This window comes from Octopus bimaculoides, chromosome 3, assembly GCF_046866305.1.
Source record: "Octopus bimaculoides isolate indiv1 chromosome 3, ASM4686630v1, whole genome shotgun sequence".
Lineage (NCBI taxonomy): Eukaryota > Metazoa > Mollusca > Cephalopoda > Octopoda > Octopodidae > Octopus > Octopus bimaculoides.
The window spans coordinates 68,244,062-68,261,702 of NC_142930.1; the positions used below are offsets into that span (position 1 = coordinate 68,244,062).

Below are 17,641 nucleotides of genomic sequence, written 5' to 3' on the forward strand. Positions count from 1 at the left end.
ACGTCGTCATCACTGCGATACTGGTTCCCATCTTAGTGGGGGGTTTTTCATGTTGGGGAACAGCTGATAGTCAGATGGGGCCAAATCAAGAGAATAAGGAGGCCGATCAATCAGTTCAAAGCCACAGTCACACACAGCAACCATTGAAACCAAGGACATATGTATTGGAGCATTATTCTGATAAAACGACACCTTTTGCTCAGTTTTCCTGGGCATTTGGTCCTGATAGCCTTTCGCAACTGCCTCAGCAAATTGGCATAGTATTCTCCATTGATGGTGACTCTTTTGAAGATAATCCTTTTGCATCCCTCCAAAACAGGCCTTCACCATCACAGCAGATGATACGACCTTGGCCTTCTTTGGAGCAGGTGAGAAGGGGTGTTTCCACGGCATAGATTGTCTCTTTGTCTCTGGCTCAAAGTGATGGACCCAACACTTATTCTGGGTTAGGAAACGTTCAAGAAAACTATCTGAATCTGCCTCAAACAATGTCTGATTTTTCTGTGATGTGATCAGCCGGGTGCGCGTTTGATCAGGTGTCAGAAGATGTGGCACCCACCGAGCAGAAACCTTGTCATGCCAAATTTACTGTGCAAAATATTCTCAACACTCTCATGAAATATGCTAACAGCATTGGCTATTTGATTTATAGTCAATCGCCTGTCATCTATCAGCATGCGGTGAGCACAATGTTTTCCTTGGTGGTGGCAGTTGCAAGACATCCAGAAAATGAGTCATCTTCAAGACTCTCCTTCCGCCTCTTAAATTCAGCTGTTCACTTTTGTAGTGTTGATAAAGTTGAAGTGTCCTCTCTTGATGTAGCAACCATGTCAGCATGAATGTCCTGGGGGAGTGCGGGCTAAACCTTTTATCTACAGGTACTTGATAACACCGCGATGCCAAATTTTGTCCTTTTTCAAGAGAAATCGCTATTAGTTATTTTTGAAGTCTTCTTTGAACAGTCAGATGTTAGTTTACAGGAAAAGAAACAAAACAGTTATTAATAAAGAGTTGAAATTAATGCTTGCAATATTTCACAGCTCTAGCATAGCTCCTTTATAATCAGCCAATGAACTTTTCAGCCCACCGTCGAATATAGTCTACATGCAGTTGAATCAAGATAATCAAGAAGTATTATCGCAGGATTTTTAAATCTCAAGACCTAGTCTTCAGTATCGCACCAACGCTAATAGATTACTTTCTCTCTAAGCACAACTGGTTTATATATGAGTGTATTATCATTGTTCTTCATTGTAATGCGAATGTTTACAAGGTTGTTGTGATCCATATTTGTTTTAAGTATTTTTGTCATTAGTATTGAGATTATTATTGTTGTTATTATTATTAATTTCATTTTTTGTTTCTACATCTAATTTCTATAAATATTTGCCATAACATATACACTATCCAAAATTCATTTCTTTTCTTGATAGTTTTTTTTTTCTTTTAAGACTGCTCTTCTTTTCTGCTACTTTTTCTTTCTCAGTGTAAAGAGTAAAAAGTCGTTTTATAAAAACCAGATTTCGAGGCAACAGCATCTTTTATTTGCTTGTCTTACATCTGAACTGTTGATGAGTATTTGCATGGCTTATGTCCAATATTCTTTGAACCGACTTTAACGTAAAGTGAGTAGAATTAGCTAAAACAGAACCGTTATGTGAATTATTCCATGATAGTCTTAGCCAATTGGAGAACAGTAAACTAACATGGCATGCGATATTTTCCCTTACTGAGCCAGTAGATATGGGCTATGTGGTAATAGTGATTGCACTGACACATCAAATAGTTTGCTCACTACAATCGACTTGGCTAGCTGTCATTCTGAATTTAAAGTTTGTATATAAAAGAATATATACTAAGAGGGTATTTAAAAGTATATGTTAAATGTACACGCACGCGCGCACACGCATGTAAAGTCTAGTCAGCACTGATGAATTTGAAACTAAAGTTTTAAATGAACACCCTACCATTTGTGAAATCAAATACTCGAACTAATATTTTCAAAGATTTTCCTGTAAACGGTGTGATTAAATCGAGAGCAAATCTTTCAAATATGCTCACACTGAATTCTTTCTCTGTACGAAAGTCCTTGATCTTGACAAGAGATCTGAACTTGTCATGATATTTTCGAGGGAGCATACCAATGGTGGTTCCCGTCTCTTTGGGTATATTTTTAAAGACTCCACCTTGTCGGTTAAATATTGACAAATTGGACACACTACCTTGTTCCTCAGAACGTAAAGAGCTGGAGTACATATTGTAAAACATTTATCCAACCAGTCTATTCACCAGTCTACTGACGTGGCCTGCTATTCTATTTTAGCCAACTCGGAAGCATGAAAGATGACGTCGTCGGATCTAACTTCTGACAGTAAAGAGCCAGAACACGTATTGGTTTCAAATTGGCTTCAAATTTAGGATCAAGGCCAGCAATTTAGTGGGAGGGGTTAAGTCGATTACATCGACCCCAGTGCTCAGCTGGTACTTATTTTATCGACTGCGAAAGGACCAAAGGCAAAGTAGATCTCGGCTAAATTTGAAGTTGAAGCAAATATTGCATAGTATTTTGTTGGACGCTCCTAACATTTCTGCTAACTTGCCGCCTACACTGAATTACGTGAATAAAAATAAAAATTAACAGTGTCGTGGAGAAACAAGTAGTTCGGACATCCATACTTTTTCCAACTGTGTTCAGTAACGTTGCTCTACGTTATATCAGAAAGCCGCTCATTATTTTACATTATCAATAATAACCAGCTATTATTTCTTTATATACGTGTAATGTCTTTTGAAAGCATAAACCTGAGTGTAGGTCACATATTTAAAAAATTAGGCTCTTCTTGCTATTTATTAGTGCCTTCTAAAAGCAACCATTAATAATAAGCTGATTTTGTAACCTACTTTCTACTTCAAATTGTAATCATTTTACCTTTGGTGTATTGTTATATTTCTGGCAAACTGTATGAACATTATTTAATCTCATATCGACTTGACTATAAATCTCAGGCCTTGTGTCTAAGTAAGAAGACCTTGCTTCTAAATTGCCAAACTTTACAAATATATTTAGTTTTTCAGCAGTTTGATAATCATGTTAGATTATAACCTCTATTTTAAACATTGTGGTCAACACCTTCATATTCTCTGTTTTTAATTCAAGCTTTCCTGTCATACAAGATCCATAAGAACAGATCAGTTACTCATAGTCTGGAAAGTAATAGTTTTAAATTTTCAGTAGCAAACAAAAATCGAATACGATTTAGTTTTTTTATGTAACTGCATATTCCTAATGTTTTGCTATTATGAAACATTGTTAGTTTATTGGTTAACATGCACCTGGGGAAAGAAGAGCTATCGTGTGTATTAATTGTTCTTGATTATCTATTTATTGTTTCAGATATATTTACAGTTGTATCGTATTTCGATTCTATTAGACACTTGATATCAGTTTAAACAAGGATATTGTGAACAGAATTTCGTTATAGAATTTTTCAGAAATATGTCCCTGAGCAATTTCTATGACGTAAAATCACTGAACTTGTACAGTCCTTTAGTGAACCTTTACAATATGCTTACGAAAACTTTACTGCAAAAACGAAAAAAAAAATCAATAAAAAAAATCTTAATGGTAATATAAAGAATCCGAGCGAAAGATCTATAATTTTTCTCAAAATAAAGATAAATGGTAAAATTGAATCTACACTAACGTGGCAATATCTTTATGACCAAACAACTATATAAAGTATATGATCAAGCAAAAAACAAAACAAAAAGAAAACAAAATATTTGTGTACTATTATAACAATTTTCAGTGTTAGCGGCGTATTACTAATTCATGATTTCAGCTATACTTACCTGTAGATCTTTGGTGTATTATTGAGAGAGTGAATTATTGATTTAATAACTAGAACAATAAGTAAAAATCATTGCAAAAACAATGAAGTGATCCAGTCGAAATTCTAAGAATCTGAGGAGATAACCAACACAAAATATACTACGCGCGCGCATATATTCATCTAATTTATTATATATGATAAAGATGAACGCCTATGAGTATGTCTCTGTCTGTCGATTTATAGGAAGAAAGGCTTATAACATCTACATAAAAATTAAAAGTTAATTCTTATGTAAAATTTTCTGAGGAAGACAATGGAAGTAGTCCCGAGTCTCTAGGTACCCCTAAGGGAGCTACAGGCCCTTTTCCAAAACGTTGCCCATAGCGCAGTTCTCACTGAAAATAACTGCCCGGTCTAAAGGGAGATAACACATACAAATACACAAACATGCACACAGAAACAAATGAATATGCAGAATACACACACACACACATACATGCATACGTGTATACACATGTCCGCTGACGCACACATGTACACAAACAAACAAACGAACAAAAAACGTAACGCAGCTCCGATAACGGACATAGTCAAGAACTATTGAAGATGCTGCAAGAAGCAACGAAAATTGTAGAAAACTGTAAATAAATGAGTGGAAATCGAACCGATGAGAGTTAATAAGGCATCAGAACAGAATGACTCTCCTCAAGTACAACAAAACTAAATGAAAGTTCTGGGAAAACTAAAATAGGAAAATTATTCACGTTTTACGATGTTTAATCTTACAGAGATAGATTGTTACTATATATACCTAATAAATTTGTGTATGCACTTTGATAGCATTATTATAGTGTTTTTATTCGTTTCATATTTATATCTTCGAGCCACCTGGCTATTTGCCTAAGAAAAGCTGTTTGTATTTTTGTTTGTAATACTTAAGTTCAATAAATTATGGTACATATGTTTTTAGTTTTCCCCTAACTTTTATTTAGTTACCTTGTACTACTCATAAGCGAAACTCTGTGCAATGTTTGCTTCATTTATAGACTGAAATAGAGATCATAGATCAGAAGTTTATATGTACCCATGGTGCCATTGGTCGGAAGGAAACAGCTCTATAGTCTACATAAAAATTGACAGTCATTTCTTATATGTTGGCCAGAAGGATACAGCTCTATCATCTACACGAAAGTTAACAGCTATTTCTTCTATATATGTTTTTAGGAAAGCGGTTATACACCATTAGGTGTATACCTGCTTTCCTATATTAAATTCGGAATAACAACGAAACGCAGAACTCTGAACTATCAACACAACAATATTTATTTATGGATGAAATAGGCAGCCTTAAATTGGTTGCTGAGACGCCGGAATGTTGCTGTGAGCCGTCCCCAGAGTTGGATTGTTGGAGAGACAGCCTGGTACGACCACGCTCAATGAGAGAGCTCTGTAGGACCTATGTTACCTCTTCGCAGGCTGGCGAGAAAAGAGAATGAAAAAAGCGGGAACGCTTAGATGTTGAACTCCACGCATGCGTGGATAAAAACGCAGCAATGGCGACCGTACCTTGGCGCCAAATGACGTCACTACATGTTCAATACAATCTAAGTGAATAACTTTCAATATTCCTAATACACTTTTGGCAGCTTTTTCAACCCAGTCAGTGACAGATGTTTCTACTAGTATACGAGTTCTGATCAATAAGTATCCGGACTGTTGCCATAGTACTGAGGCTAAAGCATGCAGTGAAGCCGCTTGGTACAGATTGACCTTGGACTCTGCTGTGCATGTGCACTAAATTTTAACGTTCTAGCTCACTTCGGCTGTTTACAGCAGTGCTTTGAAGGAACGTGTGTAGCGTGTGTTCGTCGCATTGACCATCACAGAGAAAGTTGCCATGGTGATACCTGCGCAGAGGTATGTGCAAATTTGCAGAAAGTGTATGAGCCACACACAAGTGTATGAGTGGTTCAGACGTTTCGAAGATGGCTCATAAAATGTCGATATTGACGAACATTCTGGCAGACCCGCAACCAGCAGAACTGAGAAAAACATTGCAGCTGTGAGATGAAATCGTCGAATCACCATCTCTGCGTTATCAGAGTTGTGCGAATTAGTTACAGTTCAGTTCAGTCCATTAGCAATGAAGATTTGGGTGTGAGACGCGTGTCTGCCAAGTTTGTACCAAAACTGCTTTCAGCTGACCAAAATGACAAACGTGCTTCAGTTGCACAAGATCTACTTGATTGTGTTAAGAACGAAGAAAACTTTTTGAAACCTTTGCGTAGGCCCCTGAGCAGGTATCGACAAGCTTTCGGCAAAATTTGTTGCAGGTTCTCTGCTCAACTTTCTCTGTTATGGTTAATGTGACGATCACCCGCTACAAGAACTGCTGTAAACAGTGGAAGTGAAATAGAACGTTAAGACTTTGTGCGCATGCACAGCAGAGTTGAAGATCAATCTGTGTCGTGCGGCTTCACTCTGCTTGCTTTAGCTTCGTTACTATGTCAACAGTCTGGATACTTATTGATCAGACCACGCACACACACACACACGCACACACGCACACACACACACACACACACACACAAACACACGCACAAACACACACACACACACACATATATATATACATACATACATACACATTATATCTCCGTTCAAATCCATGTGTTGAGTAGACTTTATATATAAATACATACATACATACATACATATATATATATATATATATATATATATATATATATATATATATATATATATATATATATATATATATATCGGATCAACTGGAGCCCTCGACGTCGTAAGCGACGGAGTGCCAACAACCAACAACAGACACATACATACAGATAGATAGATAGATAGATAGATAGATAGATAGATAGATAGATAGATAGATAGATAGATAGATAGATATAATATGATTATCCAAATTATGAGTACTTAATTTCCCGTTGCACGCAAAATATGCAACCAGTTCTTGGCCAATAAGTTAAATTCGAATCATTGTAATTCTGCTTAAATTATTCGTAACAGAATATATATAATATATATTGTGTGCACGCGTGCTTAAAATATTACTTGAGTTTCAACAATTTATTATAAAACGAAAGGCAAATAAATGCGCAAGTGGATGTGAATGTGTGCGTGCGTATCTAGATCTGTGCTTGTTACTGCAATAGATATAGCTCTTTCAGGTCTCATTCTTTATATTTAATGTAACTTTGCAGTTAAACTGACAACTATGAACTATACTTACAATATTACTTATACTCAAATTATTACTGAGGTAAAAGAAAAAGAAAACTTTGTCCATTAATTATATTTCAATGAAAGTGAATTTGAATTTAATTTCTTATTTAAAGTCTGCTCGTCTACTTGCCTGGAGTGGTAGTAGTTACTGCCACTGCCACTGTTTACAAACAAGAAGCATTTTATTTTCGATCAGGACCATCTTAGATTATATAATCTTTTAGATATATATTAAGAAAAGAAGCAATGGTAATTTGTTAAATATCAGCATGCTGCATTTTCTTGAATGTTCCCACTCAGTGGCCTCCATCAACACGAACTTCTTCGCCTTAAAGATTCACTTCAGAATACTACTTCCAATAAGGAGGAAGTTCAAACAGTGCAAGCAATTTAAATGGTGTATAATATACCAAAATGTTATTTAAACGGTAAATGTTTAATGTTCTATAGATAACCTCTTGATGTAGTCTTAGACACCACTAGATCGACAAGTTATTGACGGCTAGAAAGCTATTGATCATCAGTCTGCTAGATCAGGGCTGATTTGGGGCTAAATAACTATGACGAAGCCAACAACCTCTTCGTAAATTCTTATCTTTGCTATGTAAGTGATCACTGCGATGTCTGCGGTGATGGATTCAACTATCATCATTATTATTAGTCAAATATAATTGCTAAACGATTTCTTCTAGGGTGAAGGGAATTATCAGCTGATTAATGCGATAGGATGCGAACTTACGACCCGTCGTCTAACTCTACAATAGTTAGCAATGGTGTTTAATTTTGGTACAAGGCAGCAATTTTCAGTGAGAGGCTAGTGCCCAACTGGTACTTATTTTATCGACCTTGAAAAAAAGGCAAAGTCGATCTCCACTGAATTTGAACTCAGAATGTAGTTTTTAACAAATATCCCCTTAATGCAGAGTTATTTTTCAATCCACCTAATTATATTCTCTGAGTTAGCTACGTTACATTAATTTGAGTCAACTCGAGCATTATATAAACAAAGATTTTCAAAAAAATATTCAGGCGATACATAAGATTAGGAATATTCATTATTACCCAGGATATTTTAAACAACTTATCAAATGATTAGCGAACGCATTTTTGTCCGTTGCTCTAACGATTCTTTTCTACTCTAGGCACAAGGCCCGAAATTTTTGGGGAGTGGGGGCCAGCCGATTAGATCTACTCCAATACGCAGCTGGTACTTAATCTATCGACCCCGAAAGGATGAAGGGCAAAGTCGACCTCGCCGGAATTTGAACTCGTAACGTAAAGACAGACGAAATACTGCTAAACATTTTGCCCGGTGTGCTAACGTTTTTGCCAGCTCGCCGTCCTAACCATAGTTAACATTAAAAGGAGAAATGTATTACTTGCAATTCGCAACAGCATATAATATATAGACCTTATGAAGATATATCCTATTGATTTTTAAAAAATGTGATGCATGACCTCAGAATAATAACCATAAATTCACGACAGGAATTTTTATTTCCGTTTCTGTTTTGTGTTTTAATGTTTAAATTTCTCAGTTGATTTATACATTTGTCAAATTCTTTTTAATAGATATAATTATGTTTGTCTTTAGATGTGACTCTGTATATCGCTATGTGGTCATGCGAAACTCTGCGTCTCCTTGTATCTATGTATATGTAGTAGAGTACATATTCCATAGTAAGTTCTTAACGTGAAGAGCATGGAAGAGGCGAACATATTTTATGGCCAAAGTGATAAATTTACTTGACATTTAACAACGGTGGAAGCTATTTTTTGTTTTCTTTTATATATTTCAATCATTAGGATTGAGATTTTCGTAATGCATTGCTATTTTGCCATTTCTAATTCTTTGTCATTTCTCTCTTTATCCAGTCTTTGCCGGTTTCTCAAAGCAAGAGACTGGGATATTGATGTTGCCGAGAAAGCTTTGAAAGCGACTATAGAATATCGACGGACTGTCAAACCACTAGAAGTAGATTGTCAGTGGTGTCACGATCGACCTGGATATCATTCAATTGTGAGATGTTTTTGATTTTACATTTAATTTCTTCTTGTTCTTCATTTTCTCTTCTTTTGAAGTATTGATTGCTAATGGCATCATGCTTTCACTGCTCATTACACAGTGCTCATAAATCATGACCCTATCCAGGTGTGCACGCGCATATTGTAAGTAGCAATATCATAAAGTATTTCCTCTGATACACCTCTGTAGTAAAAAAATGTATGGAAAAGATCTTCCCTGTTGAAAAGAAAGTACAAACCATCATTCCATTATAATTTAGGGATAAGGTTCGCAAGTATTTATTGATCATAAACCTTACCAAAATAAAATATTTTAGATAATAGATCCATTTACATGTCTAAAAGGACAAATCAAGTTTTGTGTATTAAAAGGATAAACCACACGTGGAAAATAGAATCGGTGAAGCGGTCACATGATGTGTGGCGAAACATTTTCGGACAAAGGACAAAATACGAACAATAATAAATCTGATGTGAAGAACAAATATATACAGCATATTGAAATTATTTACAAAAGATTTTTTTAAAAGATGCCTTGAACCAATACATAACGAACACAAAGTTAGAAGTTTAGTGGAAAGAGGGTTATACATCTTTAGATTGTATACCTAACTTTCCACCATAAAATTAAAGAAATTGACGGAACGCTGAACTCCAGACTAAACAACTTAAACAACATTTATTTACTTGGTAAAACATACATATCTTTTGTTATACATCTTTAGAGGTGAGAATAACGAGCTGTCGAGTATAAGACCGAAAGATGTAGGGACAGCTTTTAAACACACGTCCATGCTCAATCGCTGGCCAGCGTGAAAGAGAATGAATTGAGCGGGAAACGCTTGCTTGTTTTATTCTACGCATGCGTAAAACTACGCATGCGCAGGCGTTACTACAGAAGTCTTAGAGCAATTGTAATAACAGGATGCGATGCAATTATCACAAGATATAATATTTGCGCATAACGCACTAATACTAACTATTAGACATCCACGAGTGCACAAAATGGTTTGATAATTGCGATATCTTCCTATATTTGTTACAGTTACATGCATTAAACGTTTCCGATTTCTTACTTATCAGTGGTTCTTTTGCTAATAGAATCATCATCACCACAACTGTCCTGTGTCATTAAAAGTCTTTGTTTTAGTCAATACACTCAATTCCAAGTTTTGGAGTGTTGCATCTTCAGCTGGCATACGTACGTGAATATAGATTTAGCATATTTTAGCAGGATTCCCAAGTGTTAGCTTTTAATACCTGACCATTAAAAAAAAAACTGAAAATTAAATATTTCCTCTGTGGTATTAGTTCGTAAAAATAAGCTAGTCAGTACAACGTATCTAAATCTTCTTCGGTTTTTTAAAGGATACTGTCGTAATTTGCGTTCGGTAAGCCTTTGATAGTTGCAATAAGTTGATGCTTAAAGTTGGATAATAATAAATATTATTCATCTTATGTACTTCCTTAATACTTTTTGAAAATCTTTGTTTATATAATGTTTGAACTGATTCAAACTAATGCAGTGTAGCTAACTCAGAGAATATAATTGATTGAAACGTGACTCTCTGCATTACGGGTATATATGTCAAAAGCTAAAATCTGGATTCGTTCTAAGTAAATGATTATCTGACTACATACATTTTAATATTAACATTTACTGTCCGTATTAACACCTGAAGGTTGTATCAATATTAGGTATCAACCAATTAACTTCTAAACTCTCTGTATAGATTTTAAAAGTAAATTTAATTTCAAAATGTTAGTTTAGTTCCTTGTTTACCTATCATCAGGTAGAACTATATAAATGAAAAGCGACCGCTTTGAATTATGTTTATATTTCAAAGTTTATATCTGTATCCAAGGGTTGCATTTGCTGTCAGTTTGTGAACACACGCACGTACACACACACACACACACACACACACACACACATTTGTAGCATCTGGCTTCCACAGATTTGTCTCTGAGGAGAGTTCAAAGAGGAACTTGAAATAGTTCATTTAGTTAGTACCAAATCGCAAATAAAAATGAATATATGCATATGTACATACTCACTCACTCACTCACTCACATACTCACACACACATACACACACACACGTGTATGTGTGCGTGAGCTATATGCAAATATGTGTGTGTGTACAAACATACATAATTTAAGTGACAAAAACAGTATTAATAACAAAAAGTAAAATTTATCACCATTTAAAAGTGGGTGTTTTAGAATACACAATGTTACAATATTTACCATGAGAAAATCTCACACATGTGGTTTTGTGGTGCATATGAGCACTCCTGTATACACCGCTAGTGAAAGACAATTACTCCTGCCAAGATTACCAGATCACGTGGTTTCGACCTTCTTGGGCCCTGTCAATGGTAGATATTTGATTGCTAGGAATAGCCGTAACCGTCCCGCTAGCGATATACATAGAATCACAGAGCCCAATCAGGTACTGGCGTCGCTAAAAGTGGGATTATTAAAAAATAATTGAAGTGGCAGAAACAGTGTTAATAGCTGAAGGTAAAATTTATCACCGCTTAAAAGTTGCTGTTGTGTTAGAACACTCAATACTGCGATATTTACCATGAGACAATTATTGTGTGCATGCCATATTTTCTGTTATTACCCATGATGGCAAAGCTATACTTTCGCAAGTTACCCTACTCTCTCTCTCTCTCTCTCTCTCTCTCTCTCTCTCTCTCTCTCTCTTTCTCTCTCTTTCACACACACACACACATACATACATGTGTGTGCGCGCGCTGACATCGAACAGTGGAGATAAGTATTCAACACTGCATCGGTAAATATTCTTTATTTGTTGGTTAAGAAGGCAACCGATGGCTTCATGTGAAGAGATCTTCACAATTGCTCGAACATATTACTTGGACTTGTTAGTACTCATCTTTATTTTGAATGAGAGACAAATACCGTAACATTCATGTGGTACGCTTGAACAATTGTGAGGATCTCTTTACATGAAATCATTGGTTGCCTTGTTAACCCAGAAATATGTATGTATGTATGTATGTATGTATGTATGTACACACATATAAATATACATATATAATACATGTATTTATACATTTATAAATATATGTCTGGGGTGCGTACACACATATACATTCATCTCTATATATTGGTTTCAAATTTTGGTACAAGGCGACCAATTTCGAGGAAGAGGGAGTAAGTCGATTACATCGATCCCACTGCTCAACTAGTACTTATTTTATCATCCCCGAAATGATGGAAGGTAAAGTCGGCCACAGTAGAATTTGAACTCAGAACCTAAAGACAGACGAATTTATTTCTTTCGTTACAACTTATTTTTACGAGCTTGTATATTTCCGCGATTCACTACAAGGCTATATTGATTTCGGGTTTTAATTCTACTATTAACGGCAGCACTACTGTTTTGTGAGGGTACATGTTCTTATCAATATTATTAAAGAGATAAAGCGGCAAGCTGGCAGAATCGTTAACACGCCGGGTAGAATGCTTAGTGGTATTTCGTCCGTCTTCACGTTCCGGGTTGAAGTTCTGCTTCGGTGTCGATAAAATAAGTACTAATTGGATCGATGTAGTCGACTTACCCCCTCGCTCCAAATGTTTAGCCTTGTGCCACAATTTGAAACCAATATTCTGTGCTTACACAATGGTGGCGAGCTGGTACAATCGTTAGCATGCCGGACGAAATGCTGGGAAGCATTCCGTCCGTCTTCACTTTCTGAGTTCAAATTCCGCAGAGGTTGACTTTGCCTTTCATCCTTTCGGGGTTGATAAAATAAGTACCAGTTGAGAACTGGGTCAATGTAATCGACTTACCCACTCCTCTGAAATTTCTGGCCTTGTGCCAAAACTTGAAATCAGTATCATTACAAGAGATTCTTGATGCCTTCTTTTATCTTTATACACACGGACACGATTTCTACTTACATGATCATTACTACTTTGTTTATCTCTTAATGGTTTCGGTCGGACATTATCTCTATTTCCATCTTGTGGGTCAAACGTTATAGCTCTGAATTCTCAGTTATTCGATCACAATATTTTTGTTACTGGTTACATTAGACGCTGAAGACGAAAAATTGATGACAAATGATTTGCCAACATATTCTTTTTCGTGGGGTACTTTACGCTCAATGAAAATATTTTGGCCTATTTTATACACGTAATGTGGCGAGCTGGCAGAATTGTTAGCACGCTGGGCAAAATGCTGTTACGTTCTAAGTACAAATGCCGCCGATGTTGGTTACGCTCTGATTGTGCCTATACTGGAGAGGATTATCTTTACTGCGTATCTGGCGGTGAGATGGGAAAATTGTGAGTGCGCCGGACAAATGTTTATATATATATATATATATATATATATATATATATATATATATATATATACCGGAGTAAGCACATGAAATGTGCAACAAGGTGGAAAAAAGAGTACTCAAATACCAGAGGTAGAGTAATATGCTTTATTTAAAAGCACTGTCCGATGAACGGGAACGTGAAACTCAGAGTAACGGTTTTTTTGTTATATTTCTGCTGCTTTTAAATAAAGTATATATATATATATATGTGTGTGTGTGTGTGTGTGTGTGTGTGTGTGTGTGTGTGTGTGTGTGTGTGTGTGTGTGTGTGTGTGTGTGTGTGTGTGTGTGTGTGTGTATTTATATATTTATATATATATATACATACATATATATTTATGTGTATCGAAAAAGTTGAAATTACTGACTTAGATCAGTGCACAACGTGGTGGGATTACAAGGAATGAGTTACATCTTGAACAAATAATTTTCTTTGTATCCCACTTTGTTCTTTCCGTTTCTTAAGTTCTAATTGAAATACCTGTCAAACATGTGAGTTGATAAAATAATAAGTAGTGATATACTGAATTGAGTAAATTGATTTAACATATCCTTTCCTTAGATTAAAAGTCTTGGGCCTTGTTTATTATTGATAATTGAGACATGATATACAGATAAACAATTTAAGAAAACAGCTTCAGCAAAAAAAAAAAACTTTGAAAATCTGATACATAGATGAACAAAACGAAGACAACTATTAGAAAAAAGAATATCTCATGAATTAGAAAATGAAATGATGGCAACCAGTCAACATCATCAGAAACCAGCCAATGAAAACGATAATCATTGACAAAGGAATTGATTTTAACACTTATTACGAAAGTGGAAATGGTTCTTTGCCACAAACTCTCCGATAACATTTGACCCTTTCTTTTCGTTGCTTTAAACTTGGATCGATGTCTTAAATATTCTTTTAAATTAGCTTCCATAACTTGACACTTCATAAATTCATTTCACTTGAATAACAAAACTAAAAGCAGCTGAAGCATTGCTTCTCGCTTTGATTTGACTTTCATGTGACATTCTTTGATAGTATATGACGGTTCTGATTCTGCTAAAAGCTATTCCACTTTAAAGCTAATAACAAAATAAATTCGTTAAGAGTATTTTCCTTACATTAACTGTATAAATCAATAAGCATATGCACGTACAAATACGCTTATATACCTATGTTCGTATGCATGATTTCTAGATTTTCTTTGAAGTATTTGTGCCTTATCCTCTCTTTCGTTTTATCTTTCTTTCTTCCTTTTTCTTTCTATCTTAATTTTGTTTCTTTCTTTACTTAATACTCTTAAATTTCGTGCTTTCATCAAATAAAGTATTTCCCCTTAGTATCTAATTTTCGTTCACATCGTGCGAAAGGAAGTCACTAAATATTTTTATCACAAAGACATATTGATTGTTTATATAACACAATGACCAATGAAGGATTAAGTCTATGTCTTAACAGATCATATCTTATTTGTTGAAGGAAGACACTTATTAAAGGTGTTCAGATCGATTTCTCACCTACAATATAAGTGAAGTCCATCGCATTCTAAGAAATTTTCAGTTACATTGATGCTTTTAGAAAAGCAAATGTATACATGAAATGGTTTAGACCAGTAATAGACAATACACAGCTAAAACTACATCTGTCATCAAGTTCTAGAATATTTATGTTTCTTTTATATTGGTTTATCAGTTTTTGTTTTCATTTTAAATATTATTTGTTGAAATAAAAACTTCATCTTATTGAACAAATTGTTTAGCAGCTTCTATATTCAAGAACATGTAGCACTTGATTTATCTCAGATTAAAATTAACGACATTTTGTTATCACGGAATTTATTTTCACAATTCTTCTGCTACAAAACAGTGAAAAGAAAGAAAGAAAGAACGAAAATAACTAACTTCACTTTCAATAAAACTGATATCACGTTTCTTTTGTATTAGCATATTTATTTAACACGGCTGCCAAAATTATTAAAGCGTTTCATGTTATTGATTTCAAGGGATTTTCAGTTCTGTTTGTGTGGTTTTATGTTCTGGTGGGTCCGTAAGGACGACTTACAACAAATATGCAAGTTTTCTTTACTCTCTTTTTTTTTTGTGTGTAAATTTTCTATGTAACACTTCCTCCGCGTGATTATATATTACTCTCAACATCATTATACCAAGGACTTTTTTTTTATAAAACATGAACCGAATTCCAGTCCTTCCTTTCTTATTTTAATTTCATCCTACTTTTGTGGCATATACGTGACATTTGTGTGGATAAGACATCGTATCATAATAGAGAGAAACTTAGTAGTTTAGTAGATTTAATCAACTTTTGGAAATGACATTGTTTTTGATGTTTAAATATGGTCAACTCTGATTAGGCAGGCAGGTAGATATGTAGTTTGACGTTGTTGATGTCTAGTCTTAATCATCTTTTTTCTTTTCCTTTTTTTTTTTTTTTTCCTTGAGACATGTCTTGAATTACATTATCGAATGTTATTTCCAAAATGACCATGGTGCATGATACAAGAAAGATTTGGTTGTTACTTCTAGCAGGTTCAGCTGCCTTGTAGGAGGCGCCCTTGATAACTATATCCACATAAATACTGATGCTGGTAACAGCACAGATAAGAAAAATAGACTTGGTCGAAGTTTAATAGTTGTTGTTTCTCCGCAGTTATCTCTAATGATGTACTTTTTACCACAGTACCTGGGGCTTCCGATGTTACTGTTGCTATTGTTCTTTAGATTCAGGTCAGCCCTAATCAAGGGCACCTATGATCAAAGATATTCCGACCGTGACTATTCGTCATTCTCCTGTGTGCAAGAAACCCAGACTACATTATCTATTTTTTCTGTTTTTAAGGCAGTAGCGTGTGAGTTAATGGAGATGAGTCAGTCAGTAGATCAAGAGACCACCTACAAGCTCCCACAAAGTTTACAAGAACTACAAGCAATCGCAAAGCAAAATCATGAAACACTTCCAACATAGAAAAATATTATATGTTTATGTATAGCCATCTGTAGAATACGAATCTGCAAGAAAATTGGCAAAATTCGGCATTTTTAAATTACCCCTCCGCCCACCCACTAATTTCTTCATCTTTTACTTATTTAAATTTTTTTTTTTTTTTTTTTTTTTTTTTTTTTTCAAAATATGCGGAAAAATACGAAGATTATGATTCTGAAAAATATTTCCAATAATTTTTGTAAAATTTCAATTTAAAAAAAGGGAAAAAAAATCACACACCCCTCCCCTCGCAGTGTACGGTTACTTTTTTCAGAATTTTTTTTTTTTTTTTTCCAAAATATGCGGGAAAATGCGGAGATTATGATTCTGAAAAAAATTTCAAAAATTTTTTGTGGTTAAGGTTTTAGGGTAAGGGTTAGGGGAAAAAGTCAAAAATGAAGAAATTGATGGTGGGGGTGCAAATTTCAAAATGCCGATTTTTGGCAATTTTCCGGAATCTCCGTATCCGAAAACGGGGGTTTTGGGAAAAAAAAATTGGGGAGAAAACGGGACGGGAGGGAGTCTTTCTAAAAATATCGCTATAGACGTGTTCGAAACACGATTTATATACCGAAGCAAAAACAACCATCTTCGAAGCACTGAGACATGGGAACTTTAGACGCACTCGCTGTTTCTTATATAACGAGGCAGGATTTTCTTTCAAGCATGTGACAAATGGATGCACATTATTAACAAATCCCAAGAAGGGGCAAACGCGTCTACCGTTCTATACGTTACTGCTGCGACGATATTCGTTTTATTTCGACTTTTATTAGTTCAACGCGTCAATGAAGAGATTTTCTCTCAGACAGATGCTACAGCAACATGCTTTTCTACGGTGTATTATTTTATTCTTTTTTTTTATTTCAGTCATTTGACTGCGGTCATGCTGGAGTACTACCTTTAGTCGAACAATGCATTTAGTATGATTCACAGATGGCAATTTTAATTTAATGCTGTTTCGATTGCGCACACCGACGTTTTTTTTTATATATGACTAAATACCACCTGTTTTACACAAACACTATTGAATAGAAAAGCTGTGCTCTTCTCTCTTCTGCAAACACAGAGATTTGCATACAATAATATAATAAATTCTTTTGATCAATATCTAACATTTGAGAACGAGTAATGTAAATGTAGATCGCTGTTCAACTGAAATT

General features: G+C 35.1%; 1 protein-coding gene across 5 annotated transcripts in view; it reads left to right on the top strand.

Annotated features, from left to right (window-relative positions):
* LOC106882638 (uncharacterized) overlaps positions 1-17,641 on the top strand; it is a 185,713-nt gene that overhangs the window by 154,497 nt on the left and 13,575 nt on the right. For all 5 annotated transcript variants that reach the window (XM_052966364.2, XM_052966362.2, XM_052966366.2 and 2 more), the window contains one exon: positions 8,967-9,111. In XM_052966364.2, the coding sequence (XP_052822324.1) occupies positions 8,967-9,111 (145 nt within the window). The remainder of the gene's footprint in view (positions 1-8,966; positions 9,112-17,641) is intronic.